This window comes from Populus trichocarpa, chromosome 6, assembly GCF_000002775.5.
Source record: "Populus trichocarpa isolate Nisqually-1 chromosome 6, P.trichocarpa_v4.1, whole genome shotgun sequence".
NCBI lineage: Eukaryota > Viridiplantae > Streptophyta > Magnoliopsida > Malpighiales > Salicaceae > Populus > Populus trichocarpa.
The window spans coordinates 23,491,209-23,505,632 of record NC_037290.2 but is presented as its reverse complement, the minus strand read 5'-3'; the positions used below and the strand labels follow the sequence as shown (position 1 = coordinate 23,505,632).

Below are 14,424 nucleotides of genomic sequence, written 5' to 3'. Positions count from 1 at the left end.
TTAAAAATAAATCTTTAAAATTATCTAGAAAAAAAAGAATTTAATTTCACACATCCTGATAAAAAAAAAATAGTATCAATAATCATCAATGACCTACAGTCCCGGGTTAATTTACTCTCAGTTAAAATTAGATTCTTTTAATAATGTATTTTTCATATTAATATGATAAATAAATTTTTTAAATACTATATTTGGTATCCTATGCGGAGTATTTTTTTAAATATATTAAAATATTTTTTTATTTTTTGATATAGTATATGAAAATTATTAAAAATTATTAATTTAATATTTTTTAAAATAAAACATTCATCTAAAATAAAAATTTACATCACTCTAAAAAGTTATAAACTTATGAGACCAAAGAGGGGTGATAGGGAGAGATAACAGTCAAACCCCAGCATCCTGGAAACCCACCTAAATACCAAAGCCATTTACTTTCTTCTTTGACTTTTCCCTTATTTTATTTTATAAAAACACCCAAAACTCCATCTGCATCCCCAACCTCCCTTCTCTTGTCCTTGTCTTCTCCGTCTTAGCTACTCTTTTCCTTATTGCTATTCTTCAAATCGAAGCCATGGACGCGACGTCGTTCTGTGGTGCGCTTCCCCAGACGAAGCTCTCTGCTTCCAATCGTAATTTCTCAAGGTAATTCGGGTTTTTTTTTGCATTTTTTCTTGATAGATTTTATTTTTACTTGATTGATAATTCATGATGGTCTGGATCATGTCGGATGATTTTATTCAATTGATCTTAATTATTATCGATATTGTTGGTTAATTTGCAGGTCGTGCCCGCGTGCTAGATCTGTTGTTTCAGTAGCTAGGCACTCGTCCGAGGAATTTCAGCAGCCGGATAAACTTTATTCTCGAGAATCGTTAGTGGTTTCGAGTTTTAGTTCGGCTAACAAGGGAATGACAGCTAGCGGGAGATCATACTTGTCTGGTCCGGTTATGAAGAGAAATCCGGTTCGGCAAGCATTCTGCGCTGCCTCTGTAGTTGGAGTAGGCGCATATTGTGAAGGTTTTGTTGATTCTCATTTGCATGTGACAGAAGAAAAGGTTGGCGTGCTTCTTTTGAATCTTGGAGGGCCCGAAACGCTTAATGATGTCCAGCCGTTTTTGTTCAATTTGTTTGCTGATCCAGTATGTCGCTTGTTCGTCGATTCTTTATTTTAGACAACATTCCTAGTTTAGGGTTTGGTGTTGATCTGACAGTAGTAATGTTATTATAATGCAGGATATTATAAGACTTCCCAGGCTGTTTCAATTTCTTCAGAAACCTTTGGCAAAATTAATTTCTGTGCTTCGTGCTCCTAAAAGTAAAGAAGGGTATGCTTCTATTGGAGGGGGCTCGCCTTTGCGTAAAATAACGGATGAGCAGGTAGAATGCATGCCCTTTTAAGAATTAAGATTCCTGGCTTCTTCTTTGGGTGATCTTTGCTTGTGGCTTTAGAGTTTTTCCTTGAGAAAACCATGTTTCAGTTTTTACGTTCTGCTTTCTTTCCATTTATCAGTTTTATGTGTACCACTGCTTCTTCCTGAAGGCAAATACATTTAGACTTTTGAGAAAATTGTTGCAGGCTGATGGAATCAAAATGGCTTTGAAAGCAAAGGGTTTGACTGCAAATGTCTACGTTGGAATGAGGTATTGGTACCCATTCACTGAGGAAGCAATTCATCAGGTGAGACTCCAACTTTTGTATTCAATTTATGTATCCTTTGAAGTTCGTTGTGAATCTCCTAATAACATTTACTTGATCAATCATACTTGTTTTATTTGGCAGATCAAGAAGGACAAGATAACGAAGCTTGTAGTGCTGCCACTTTATCCGCAGTTCTCGATCTCCACAACTGGGTCAAGCCTCCGTGTTCTCCAGAATATATTTAGGTGTTATATCCGTGTCAATTTTCTTTCCTTCTTTTTGCAGAACATTGAAAATATTGCTTAACTTTAACCTCTCTGGATGTGAGTGAACTTTCAGTGAAGATGCATATCTATCAAGGCTTCCAATTGCCATTATACAGTCCTGGTATCAACGAGAAGGTTATATCAAGTCTATGGCTGACTTGATTGGTGAAGAGCTGCAAAAATTTGCTAAACCTGAAGAGGTGAGTTATTGAATATTATGCATAATTTTCTGAGGCACAAAACTGATCTTTTTTTTAGATTGTTGTCCCCTGGTTATTCTAATTTTATATGGGATCTTAGGTCATGATATTCTTCAGTGCCCATGGAGTGCCATTGACTTACGTGGAGGATGCAGGAGACCCATACAAAGATCAAATGGAAGAGTGCATCTACTTAATAATGCAAGAGTTGAAAGCTAGAGGATCTTACAATGATCATACTCTTGCTTACCAGGTTGGTTATAATCTAATTTAATGAGGTTTACCATACAGTATTGCGCTTGCTACCCTGGCTGCTGTCTATTTTACTTAAGCATTCATTTTCTTATTTCCCATCATTAGGTTTTGCCTACTTTCATGTTTTGTTATTGCTGAGATCTTGCAATATGACCTATCATTCCTTTGATTTTTTTCCCCTGACCAGAGCCGAGTTGGACCTGTGCAATGGCTGAAGCCCTACACTGATGAAGTTCTTGTTGAGCTTGGTCAGAAAGGTGTCAAAAGTCTTCTAGCTGTACCAGTAAGGTATGCAACTTGCATTTTCCTTTTTCGTGCAGTTAATTGGTGTTATTCAAGCTTCTTTCAGTAGGTTTGTGCATTCCATATATTGATCCAAGTAATATTTACTTCGCCAACTTTAGCAGTTTGTTTGGTCGGTGCCATAAACCATGAATATATTGATCCAGTAACTTCTTTCTATATACTGCAGTACAATCATTATGAAGGCTTCACTCTGAAGATAGAGTCATTTTGTTTGTGTTTGAAAAGAAATATTATTGACTAATCCATAAATGTTTTGGAGTCCAATTATGCAAGTATGAGTTTCCATCAATCTGCTACAGATGCTACTTTGAAGAATTTATGATACCAAAATGCATGATGGTATTATAGGTCTTAAAACATGCAGCATGCTGATCTTTTTGGATGTTTCATGCATCTATGGACATGAATTATTCCTGTGTGTTATATGAAATTATTTTAAAGTAGGGACCTCTGGACCTGCTGTATGGATGATATTTTGGATTTGACTACACAAGCTAATATTGATGCGAACATATTGTGTCGAGGCCAGAGGCCTTTGGTGTGTGTTTTAAGTTCTATTGTTTTTCGAGTCCTGTAAGATTGTTCTCAATAAAGTTGTCCTAGTTTCGACACAACATTCTCCCTTTATTAGTGGTGTGGTAGGTTGAAATATGTTTTAACCAGCGGGACAACTCGTCCTACTCAATTTTAATCTTAATCAGAAATTTAACACTGATATCTCTTGTTAACTCCGATTTAAAATCTCAGCTTTGTCAGTGAGCACATAGAGACACTTGAAGAGATTGATATGGAATATAAGGAGTTGGCTCTGGAATCTGGCATTGAGAATTGGGGTCGTGTACCTGCTCTGGGTTGCACTTCATCCTTCATCACAGATTTGGCAGATGCAGTGATAGAAGCCCTACCTTCAGCTAAATCCTTTTCAACCACAAGGAGCACCTCTGAAGAATCTGACCGTGACTTTTTGAGCTATGCTATTAAAATGATTTTTGGTTCAGTCTTGGCATTTGTCTTGCTTTTTTCCCCAAAAGTGATTACGGCATTCAGGAACCTTCTCTTTTAAACGTGGAGAGTTCAGGGATATCTGATACAGGCTGCCTAATAAAAAAAATTCTAATACAGGCTGCTTAATTGAAAATAATAGCTGCAGTATAAACTTACACACAATTCCCTTACTCACACCGTCCTGTTTTTGATGCTATACAAGGCAGACATGAGGATTTTGAGATGTAATTTTGCAATTAGGGTTATATAATTTGCGATCAGTGGAAAAACTATTTTGTTTGATGAACCATTTGTAAAACTATGTACTACTTCGATTTGCCTTCTTTGTTACATATGAATATCTTCAATGTAATTTGTCTCCTAGTGTTCCTCCCTTTTTTCTTTTCGGGGTAGCCACCCTTCTCTTATTTCTCCTTTGCAGTTATGTTGGAACTTGAAAAGGCATGCTTTAGTGCATGGAGCTACATCGCTACGACTGCTGAGCTTCCTCTACAGGGGACCAACATATTACGATTGTGTTTGCACTTTCCAGTGTGAAGTGTGAACATGTTTTTTTAAAAAAATTATTTTTTTTTACTCTAAATATTTTTTTTTGTGTTTTTAAATTATTTTAATGTATTTATATTAAAAATAAATTTTTAAAAATTAAAATAAAAATAAAAATAAAAAATTACTACTACCTGCAAAAACGTTCACCCAGGACAACAGCACAAAATGCCACAAAAAACATTTCAATCACTTCAATTGCTTTAGCCAGAAACGAATGATATTAAACAAGTTTTACAGGATGGGTCGGCCACGGATAATTTAAGTGATAAAGAGTATCATATATCAATCTTTCTGGGTGCTAAAGTTTTGACCGGTAAATCACAGCTTTGTACAGGTGGTACAAATCCTAAGCCGCCACGGTAAATTTTCAGATTCAACATGGAAGTCACGCACAGGCTTAAGCCAGTGTCATCCCCCGTACTCAAACAAATACTGGGATATGGTATCATAAGAATACTTGATATTTGCATTAACACATTCAAATGCTAGAAAATAACTCACCTTCAAGAAAAATGTTTTCCTTGTAGTTCTTTTTTTCAGAGACATGTTATTCTGAGCAGAAGGAATAGAGCCTGAAGGACAGCCGCATGGCATAAGCGAAAATGCAAGGAAAAAGGTGACACGGAAACGAGTTTTCCTGGCCTAGTTTTTCAATTTTTATGAAGGATAACAAATTTAGTATATATGCAATGGTCAATTGCAAACAAGATGAACGGGAAAAACAGAATCTCAAGCTTTATCAGTTCAACTCCGGAGGTGTGTCGGCTTGTTGCAGCACTTAGACATAGTAGCCAGTGAAAGTAAACCCTCGACCAACAATCTCACCAGCACAGTACCATGCAAAACACTCCAGCCCAAACAGAGCAGCAATGCCAGCATCCTCAACCTTCAACTCCTGCCTGTGTTTCCAAAGGTGCTTAGCATAATCAAGCTCCTTCCAAAATGCTTCATAACGCACAGGAATGCTGTTTCACATACCCAAATGAATGGATTAATATGTGAAATAAAAGTTTAAACACAAAGTGCATTAACTGTTACAGTAATAGTGCCTCCCTCATTTTTGCATACAAGAAATCGTCTATACATTCACTAAAAAGATGCTACTTCAGTAAATGCACGCTCCAATTTTTTTTATAAGGAAATATGTTTTTTCTTCTTGGTTCACAATGCAACACTGATTTGAATACTTAAGGAATATGTGCTGTTCAAAATCACCACAGGTTCAGGATATTTTTATCCTGTTTCACGTATACAGCTTGCAGGCACCTTTATGGAATGGAATCTATCCCTGGCATCTCTACAGTATTTCTTGTTCCTAAAAATCAAATCATATGCCATAAAAACCCATGAGATTTAACCTGTTCGGTATCCAAAACATTAATGATGTTACCTAAGCCTTCCAGATGAGGAAGAATCGAAGTTATAGAAAACTATCTCAGTGATTGTGTACTCCCTTTTTGAAAACACATTGTCATGACTTAAAAAACATGAATATGAGAGGAGAAAGAAAACATGTATGCATTGCTATTCTGGTTCCATCAACAAGATCACTAATATGAGCCATCAACAACAATAATGCATAATCCTGTTTTGAAAAACACTAATTGACAATATATACAGGCACTTTTACATAACCTTCCTAGAAGAAAACAAGGGACACATGCAATTTTCTAGCTGGAAATAGTAAGTTTTGAAAAGTGTGTTCAATTCTCCATTTATAGTCGATTTCCTTATGTAAACTTTGATTCAATCATCTCTTGAAAGATTAATTTCCAATGCATCATCATTTACTACTTCAACAGAAATTCTTGACTGGTGCACATAAATTTTCACATTTCAAGGATCAGCGGCGCCTAGTATTATCAACAATTTTACTTTCTAAAACTTCGATTCCATCAGCACTTGAAAGATTAATTTCCAATGCATCATCGTTTACTAATTCAACAGCAATTCTCGACCATGCATGTAAATTTTCACATTTCAAGGATCAGCAGCTCATAGTATTATCAATAATGCCTTTTTACCTTCAACAAGCTGCTAGCCAATTATTTAAAATGGACAACTCAATTTGAACATTTAAGTCCAAATAAGTGAGTTCTTAAAAGCATATTCTTTTCAAAGTAACCAATAAAGTTCTTAGCCAGTTCACTCCCCTCAAATGCATTCTTTTAGCAGCAGGAAAGCCCACCCTGAATGAGAAATGATACTACATGATGCAGGAGCTAAAACAGTAGTAGTCTTCATATAATTAGGGTTTTTCTTTTAATAGTTTATTTACATATTTTTTATTTTGGCAGTTTGGACAGCTAAGATTTAGTTATTTTTAAGGGCTAGGGTTTCTTTTATTTAGGATTTTGCTAGTATTTAAGGGCTACTACTATTGTACTAAGAAACAACTTTGATATTTTGATAATTTTATAAGAGGTTTGTTCTGTTCTGGTTGTTGTTCAACCAAGACAACCCGCCTTTGGCTGGGTTAGCTAATTGTAGCTATCTTTTGCCCTTTTCATCCAACATCACTACACTTCTGTCTAATCCTTTTTCGGTGCCTACAATCATTAGTTGGCTAACTAGTGTAATCCACCCAGTTCACATGGACAAACACAAGAGTGTACACAAAAGACACAACATATGATCTATCTAACATGTTTACAAATCGAGCTAGTTCAATAATGTTTTGTAGGCTAAAAAATCTAGATCGCATTGTTATATTACTTGATTCCATACATCGGTTTTATTTAGGACTAAAATGCAAATCAAACAAGCCAAAACAGATCCGGGCTTGCTGGTTAATATCAGACAGATCATCTGATCCCAAATTTCACAATTAAGCTTAAATAGACACACAATACAAGATTCCTCATAATTCTGAATTTCATCCGCATCTGCAACACTTGGGTAACATAGCAATTGACGACATTTACAAGGTAGGTCTTTAAAAGAGAGTCCACATTACTCAAAATAAGAGAAACAAATACTAAAAGCTACAAATACCATAATTAAAAAAAAAAAACAATGAAGCTTCGTATAAGTCAAATGAAATGGAGAAAGAAAGACGAACCTGGCGAGGCGAGTGTAAAGCAATTGCTTGGACAAAAGATTGCATTGCTCAACAGTGGGTGGATCCTGGATATATTGCTTGTTCTGTTCTAACAACTGCTTGTAATATGCACCACCATGCTTAGACACAAACTTTGAGGCATGACAAGCCTTCGATTGCAACTGAGCTAGCTTTGAAGCCATTATGAATTACCTAACCCAGTCCAAAATAAAACGTTGAACACCATCAAATTCAGATCTTGCCTCGATAAAATCAAAAGAACAATTAATTTTGAATGATTACATTAAGCTTAGGGTTTCGAATCAGAAACCAGCCCGTAATTAGATGAGAAAACCATATGGGTCAAAACCAAGTAGGAATATCTAAGAGCAAGATTTGATCTGATTTGATCTGATTTGAGAGAGGAATACAAAATCAAAATGAAATGAAAGGATTAAAGAAAACCATTGCAGATTATAGAGCGCAAAGTTTCATACCTTTCTCTCTATCTCTTCTCTTGGTGATGAGAAAGAGAGCAAGCAGGGAATACAGTGTAGTAGGGTTTTAAGTTCTGTGTTTGGGTCGGCTCTTGTACATGTCAACGGATATTCACGGATACTATCTATATCCGAACCTGACGTGATCAGGTTTTGAATATTGGACAAATTTGACAATTAACACATAAAATTAAAATAAATAGTGAATTAATATATAAGAATTTTTAATTTTTTTTTTGAAAAAATAGCATAATTTGATCTTTACACGTGTATTGTGGTTCTTGAAATATATTGATTGAGAATTTATTTACTAATTATATTTGATTTTATTAAAATAAAATTGTCAGAAAAATGACAGAATAATTAAGTTGAAAATGATTGTGGAAAAAACAAGGTTGTAAATGATCACAACCGCAAGGATAGAGTTTAAAATAAGTATTGTATGGTTTTATAGGACAATTATTGCTTCCCCGTGGAAGCTTCTGAAGCACCAAGAAAGGGATTGTAAAATTCAGAAGTAAAGGCATTGTTTGAAAAGCATGAATTTAAGTTTGCAAAACCAAAGCATCTTCCACCTGCCAAGAGCTTAGATCACAAGGCACCCTTGATATCGGGAGATAAAACAATTAATATCAAGCCATACAAAAGCTTTTTATGTACAAAAAAAAAGATAGAAAAGTTTGTAAAATAGATGTTATAAAATGGAATTATTCAAGGTAGTTGCAACACATTTGTTTCTCCATTATTGTTGGTTAAAAAGAAAAACAACCCTTGAAGATTATGTGCTGACTATAAACAATTTAATTTTGAATTAATGGTTCTTGATATGTGTGGCTCATTAGGTTTTTAATATATTGGCCCAAACATAAATTGTAATTCTAATTAAATAGAATTAAATAAATTAAATATTTTAATTTGTTATCAATTCAATAATTTTTTAATATATACTTAAAGATTAGGTGCATCGTCTGATAATGTGTCATGATACCCCGAATATTAGAAAAGTTATTAGTGGTTTGATTTAACTTTTAAGTGATCGATTTCTTAGTGTAATTAATATCATTTCAGCAATAATATTCCGATTTAACATTAAAGCATGAAATATATTTATCATGTTAGATCACATTTGTTATCTACATAGTAGTCACTGATTGTTTGTTTGAATAATATTTTAAATCCTTTTCAAATTTCATTTTATATTGACCAAGGATTTCTCAGTCAATACCACTCGAGAATAGATGAGACATTTTCCCTAACTCACATAGGATAATGAATCATCTTTTAATCACTCAAGTACTTTCATATAGTTCATATTATATCTGCCATTTGGTTATCTCGATTAATGCAACATATAATAAGATCAAAACATAATATTTTTTATATAAAATAACTTAGTAATCTCAAATTTAAGGATCATTTATACAACTGTCATATGAACCTTTTCATAGATATAAGTGATCTTTCCATATGAATTTCTCATGCGTGACAATTCATTGTACATGTCTTATAACAAACACTTACATGTTAGTTCTAGGTATCCTTTATACCTCGGTTTATGAGAACAACTGTTTCATCTCATAAAAAAAAGAACATAATATAATATGTACTAGTTTCTATCACTTAAATGAATGTTCAGTATTTAAGAGAGTATCGACCATGGATATTAAAAATAAATTAAGCTTCTATTACTTACAAATATATATTTATATGAATATAACAATCTCATGTATAATCAACTAATTGATTATAAAACATATTAAACTAATAATAGCAACTTATCCAAAGAAAATAGAAGCCATTAAGAATTAGTCAGTTCCTCTTACAGTTAAAGAATTAAAGGGCTTATTGGGTTTAACAGGACATTACAAAAAGTTCATCAAGGTACTTCGTATTATCAGTAAACCATTATCCACCATTATCCGATCTATCGATGAATCATAGTTTCAATTAGATAGGCCCAAGAAGATTTTAACGAGCTAAAAAAATCTTTATGTGCAACACCAGTGGAAATTGATGTTTATGTGAATGGATTGGGTGCAATCTTCAGATAAGAAGGGAGGCCATTAACCTTATTTAGCAAGGCATTAAGAAAAAGATATTTAGGATTATCAATTTATAAAAAAGAAGTATATAACCATATTGATGATAATTAGAGGATGATCAATTCATGATTAAAATTAATCTTGGGAGTTTAAAACATATTTTATAACAAAAGATTCATACTCCAATACATAAAAAAGAGTTAACTAAACTAACAGGATTCACGCAGCAAATTTTATACGGGAAAGGTAAAGAGAGTTTCGTAGCAAATACATTATCTAGAAGCATTAGTGGTGAAGAAGGTTCAACAATTAAAAGTGAAAAAAATAAGGTGGATAATGACAGTTTGGAAGCTCTATATTCGATAAGCTTCAAGTACTAGTGACGATTGTTATAAATCGGTTGGCAGAGAAAGCCAACCACATAGCTAAGTTTTGACCAAAACTGCTTTTTCCAGTAAATGGCACTAATCCTGAAACCAAGGTTATGTAATTTCCAAGTATATGTTGGAGGACTTAGAGTCATCCCCTCCCCACTCTCCTTTAATCTTTATTTTTTTGGAAAAAAAAAAAAAACTGCTCAAAAGATATTGCACCACATGCTAAGATGATCAAGTGACAGCTCTCGATCCATGGGAAAATGTAAGAAAAAGGAAAATCATAGCTGACATGAGTTTCCTATCTCAGTTTTTTTGCAGGATGGCAAATTTAATATGCATACTTGGCCAATTGACAACAAGATAGAGGAACAAGATTTTATCAGTTCAACTCCAATGGCACATTCTTCTTCTTGCAGTACTTAGACATAGTAGCCGGTAAATGTAAACCCTCGACCAACAATCTCACCCGCACAAAACCATGCAAAGCACTCCAGCCCAAACAGAGCAGCAATGCCAGCATCCTCAACCTTCAATTCCTTCCTGTTTTTCCACAGCTGCTTGGCAGAATCAAGCTCCTTCCAGAAGGCTTCATAACGCCCAGGAATACTGTTTCACATACCCAAATGAATGGATTAATATGAAAAATATTGAAATTAATGTCCAAGAAATAGTCTGAGAATTGGCAAGAAGCTAAGCAAACACAGATGTTTTTGAAGAGGAACACGTAGATTTTGCTTGTTAAAATACAGCAGCAATTTTGATTACTTTTTATGGAACATTTTCTGTTAAAAACTACCAAACATTTTTTTTTTCAGGGTCATATATATTGTTTGCAAACACTATTTATGGAATCAACTGTCAGTCACTATTTACTTGTCTAAAAACTCAAATTATATGTCACAATTCTCATGGTATTTTGTTCAGTGTTTAGAACATAAATGAAAGACAAGGAAGAATGAAAGATACAGAATACTATTATCTTAGCAATTCCCGATCTAACTTTCTGAACTAGGAACATCAGTACATATATTAAAAAACACATTTATATGAGATGAGTAAAACGAATAAGCATTGTTTTGCATTCCATATTGCACTAAAACTCGGAATTCAGTCATGTATCAGTTAAATCTAGAAATAATAAAAGCACAAATCAAACACAACAGTGCATGAGTACCAGCCAGACAACAGATATAACCTAATTGGCAATAGACGAGACACAATTACACGACCATCCTGCAAGAAAAATTGAAACTGTGTGCAACCCCTTGCCGAAAGAGTTGAAGTTTTGAAAAATGTCCGCTTCTCCATTCAATGGTTGATTTCATGATATCAAACTGTTCTATTTTGATCGTACAAATCACCAGCAGGTTCAACCTTCCATCAACTCTTTCAAGATTCATCTCCAATGCAACACCATTTGCTAGTTTAACAGCAGTTCTTGACTAAATGGCACGACTAATAAATCTCCACATCTCAAGAATTAGCAGGAGATAGATATATCACTAACGCTTCTAACCTTAAACAATCTGCCACCAACTACTCGACAATGGACCACTCAACTCCATCGTTTCAAATCTAAAAAATGTGAATTGTTAAAGACAAAGTCTTTACAGATGTACACTGTAAAGTTCTTAGTTAGTTAACTAGTCCCTTCAAAATGAATCCATATAGAATCAGGGAAGCTAATAATGAGAAACCAGGTCAAATTCCAACTAGAAAGGATGAAATATCCCAATTACAGACTTACTAGACTGGTATAGAATGAAAAGGTAAACAAAAAAACAAGAACACTGGCAACAGACTTGACCCACTAAACAATGGAATTCTTTCTCGGTTGCAATTACAATTAGTTGGCCTTATGAGGCAGTTCGAGCATAAAAAAGGGCACACAAATGACCCGACGTGATATCCAAAACTTATATAGACTAAATATTCTATGGCAATCAACTACTTATATTATGACATTAATCCCTCCCGGGCAGCCTAAATTCAGGACTCGAATGCAACATAAACAACCCAAATAAAATCTTAAGCAGCCAATTGAGACAGGTTATTTGAACCAAAATCTAACCATTATACTGCCTAATACGAAATAAAAATTAAAATTAAAACAGTCCATGTTGTTGTTGTTGTTGCCATTGCAAAATCTATAAAACACAGCCAAAGAATTAGCAGTCAAGCAATATTCAATTGAATTAAACAATTAAACAAAGAAAACCAACCTGGCGAGACGAGTGTAAAGCAATTGCTTTGACAAAAGATTACATTTCTCAGCAGTGGGTGGGTCCTGGATGTATTGCTTGTTTTGCTCTAGCAACTGCCTGTAATAAGAACCACCATGCTTTGCCACCAACTGCGAGGCTTGAGCAGCCTTGGATTGCAACTGCGCTAGCTTCGATGCCATTCCTTTCCTAAATGTCATACAATCAGATCTTTGTGTCAAATCAAACGCAACATTTAATAGGACAATACATTAATTTCTTAAGATTAATTCCAATACCTCAAATTTTCTACTGTTCGTGATGGGAGAGAGAGAAAGCGAGCGAGATAGAGAAAGAGAGGGTAGGGTTTTGTATTGGCCGGGACTATTATCTTGTTGATCTGCTGGAAATACTGTGCAGTGAAGGTGATACTGTGTCTTGCATTGACCACTATACTCTTGCCATATGTTATTTCCCTTACTTTTCTTTTTTATATAATTTTCATTTTGGGCCCTGGACAGATTTTCTATGCTGCATGGCAGCTTGCATCGAATCAAAGCCCAGCGAACTATTCTTGTAAGCACTGAAGGACTTTTTCGGCCTCGACTTGCTTCCACATGTATCGCTTGCTCGATGCTCCAACAAAATGTCACCCATCAAAGCCTCAAAAACTTAATTACTCGAAAAAGATCCGGTGACCTATCGAAGCTGTTCTCCAAGCCCACGGTATCGGATTATTATGTTGCCTCTTTCGGCAAAACTTCCGTGTCCGCTTCTTGTTCCATAATTAAAAATCTAAAAAAAAAAACTAAAAGGCATTGGAGAATTACTGTGGAATGCAATTTTATATTCACCACAACAGTTCTTCTTGAGAAGCTAAAAAGAAAAGGTAAAGATTATAAGATTGCATGCAAACACTTTATCTAGAAAATAAGACCATCTATTATTCATCAGAATAATTCCCGGCTGCTTCTCGGCTTGCTTACTTTCATTCCCTTCAGTTCAACTTCTGTTGATGAACTTGGGCGAGGGGCATGTTTAATTTTTTCTCTTGGGCTTTGCTTGATTGCTGTAATGGAATGATTGTCCATGAAATGCGCTACCAAGTTGTGCAGGATGCCATTTTGTGTTGGAGGAGGTGCTGATTGAACATGTTGTCCGTGTGCCCCTGGTTTTTTGGGTTAGCCATTCCTTCTTCTTCTCTGTAGAGGGGTTGTCTAGGTATAGTCTGCATGTGCCGAGGTTAGTAATGCCTTATTTTCAGTTTTGATTGGTTTGCTTCTGTTTAATTTTGTTCAGTACAATGCTGCCACTCCATGTCATTTCGTTTGGGAATGAGCTGTTATGTTTTCTATAGCTATCATGACTATTGCCTCCATTTCTTGCTTTCCCATCATGTCAAGTTGTCTTTTTTTTTTCTTTTAAGAGAATACCAGGTTTTAATTTGTTGCTTTCTCTCCCAGAAAAGTCCAGTTCTCTCTTGGTTTCTTTCCTACATTGGCTTTTTTTTTAGGGTTTCATTGCCTGTGAGTTCTTATTCTTGCCCTACTATCGTTTCCTTTTAGGACTCATTTTGGTGAGTTCAATTGCTTCTGCCTCTGTTTTTTTTTTGCTCAAACTCTATTGATTATTGGTTTTGTTCGGCTGCGATTCAATCATCTTAGAGTAATTGCAGTTGCTACTTGAGTTAACCTGCGTGATAAATCTTTTGACAATGACTAATTAGGTGGTTGCCTTCGTTTTTCTGCACGGCTGCCATGGGGGTTTGCATTCTCTTCCTACAATGGCTGCTGTGTTATCTATTAATGTATATGAATGATGTCCATCCACATAAACATGTAAGCTTTATTTCTGAAGAAAAAACAGTAGTTCTGAAGGTATAGGTGATAATCCGTGACATTAAATCAGTTTATTTATTGGAATTTCGAACATAGTCTAATTATATCAGGAGGGGCTCATGTAGAATCTAGGCGATGAGAAGCATACAGAGTAAATATGCAGATCTCTTGTTATCAAGTTGAGCCCTTCTAAAACAATTGTGTGC

The 14,424-nt window shown here is 34.9% G+C and overlaps 3 protein-coding genes across 4 annotated transcripts; 1 reads left to right on the top strand and 2 right to left on the bottom strand.

Annotated features, from left to right (window-relative positions):
* The first annotated feature begins 379 nt into the window (after nt 1-379).
* Nucleotides 380-4,029, top strand: LOC7470718 (ferrochelatase-1, chloroplastic). The gene is made up of 9 exons (XM_002309475.4): nt 380-645; nt 785-1,142; nt 1,237-1,380; nt 1,580-1,681; nt 1,784-1,887; nt 1,982-2,108; nt 2,209-2,361; nt 2,551-2,651; nt 3,417-4,029. The coding sequence occupies exons 1-9, from the start codon at nt 575-577 to the stop codon at nt 3,730-3,732; spliced, it is 1,476 nt and encodes a 491-aa protein (XP_002309511.2). The 5' UTR covers nt 380-574; the 3' UTR covers nt 3,733-4,029.
* Nucleotides 4,030-4,706: 677 nt separating this feature from the next.
* Nucleotides 4,707-7,928, bottom strand: LOC7470717 (uncharacterized). 2 transcript variants are annotated; one of them, XM_002308542.4, is made up of 3 exons: nt 7,761-7,928; nt 7,285-7,476; nt 4,707-5,188 (listed from the first exon to the last, which is right to left on the bottom strand). In XM_002308542.4, the coding sequence occupies exons 2-3, from the start codon at nt 7,464-7,466 to the stop codon at nt 5,002-5,004; spliced, it is 369 nt and encodes a 122-aa protein (XP_002308578.2). In that variant the 5' UTR covers nt 7,467-7,476; nt 7,761-7,928; the 3' UTR covers nt 4,707-5,001. The 2 variants fall into 2 exon arrangements, with proteins under 2 accessions (XP_002308578.2, XP_024458731.2); XM_024602963.2 differs by having other exon boundaries at nt 7,567-7,824.
* A 2,474-nt stretch (nt 7,929-10,402) lies between these two features.
* Nucleotides 10,403-12,853, bottom strand: LOC7470716 (uncharacterized). Its single transcript, XM_024603544.2, has 3 exons — nt 12,680-12,853; nt 12,402-12,590; nt 10,403-10,785 (listed from the first exon to the last, which is right to left on the bottom strand). Exons 2-3 carry the CDS (start codon nt 12,581-12,583, stop codon nt 10,599-10,601), a joined length of 369 nt encoding a protein of 122 aa, XP_024459312.1. The 5' UTR covers nt 12,584-12,590; nt 12,680-12,853; the 3' UTR covers nt 10,403-10,598.
* Nucleotides 12,854-14,424: the final 1,571 nt, after the last annotated feature.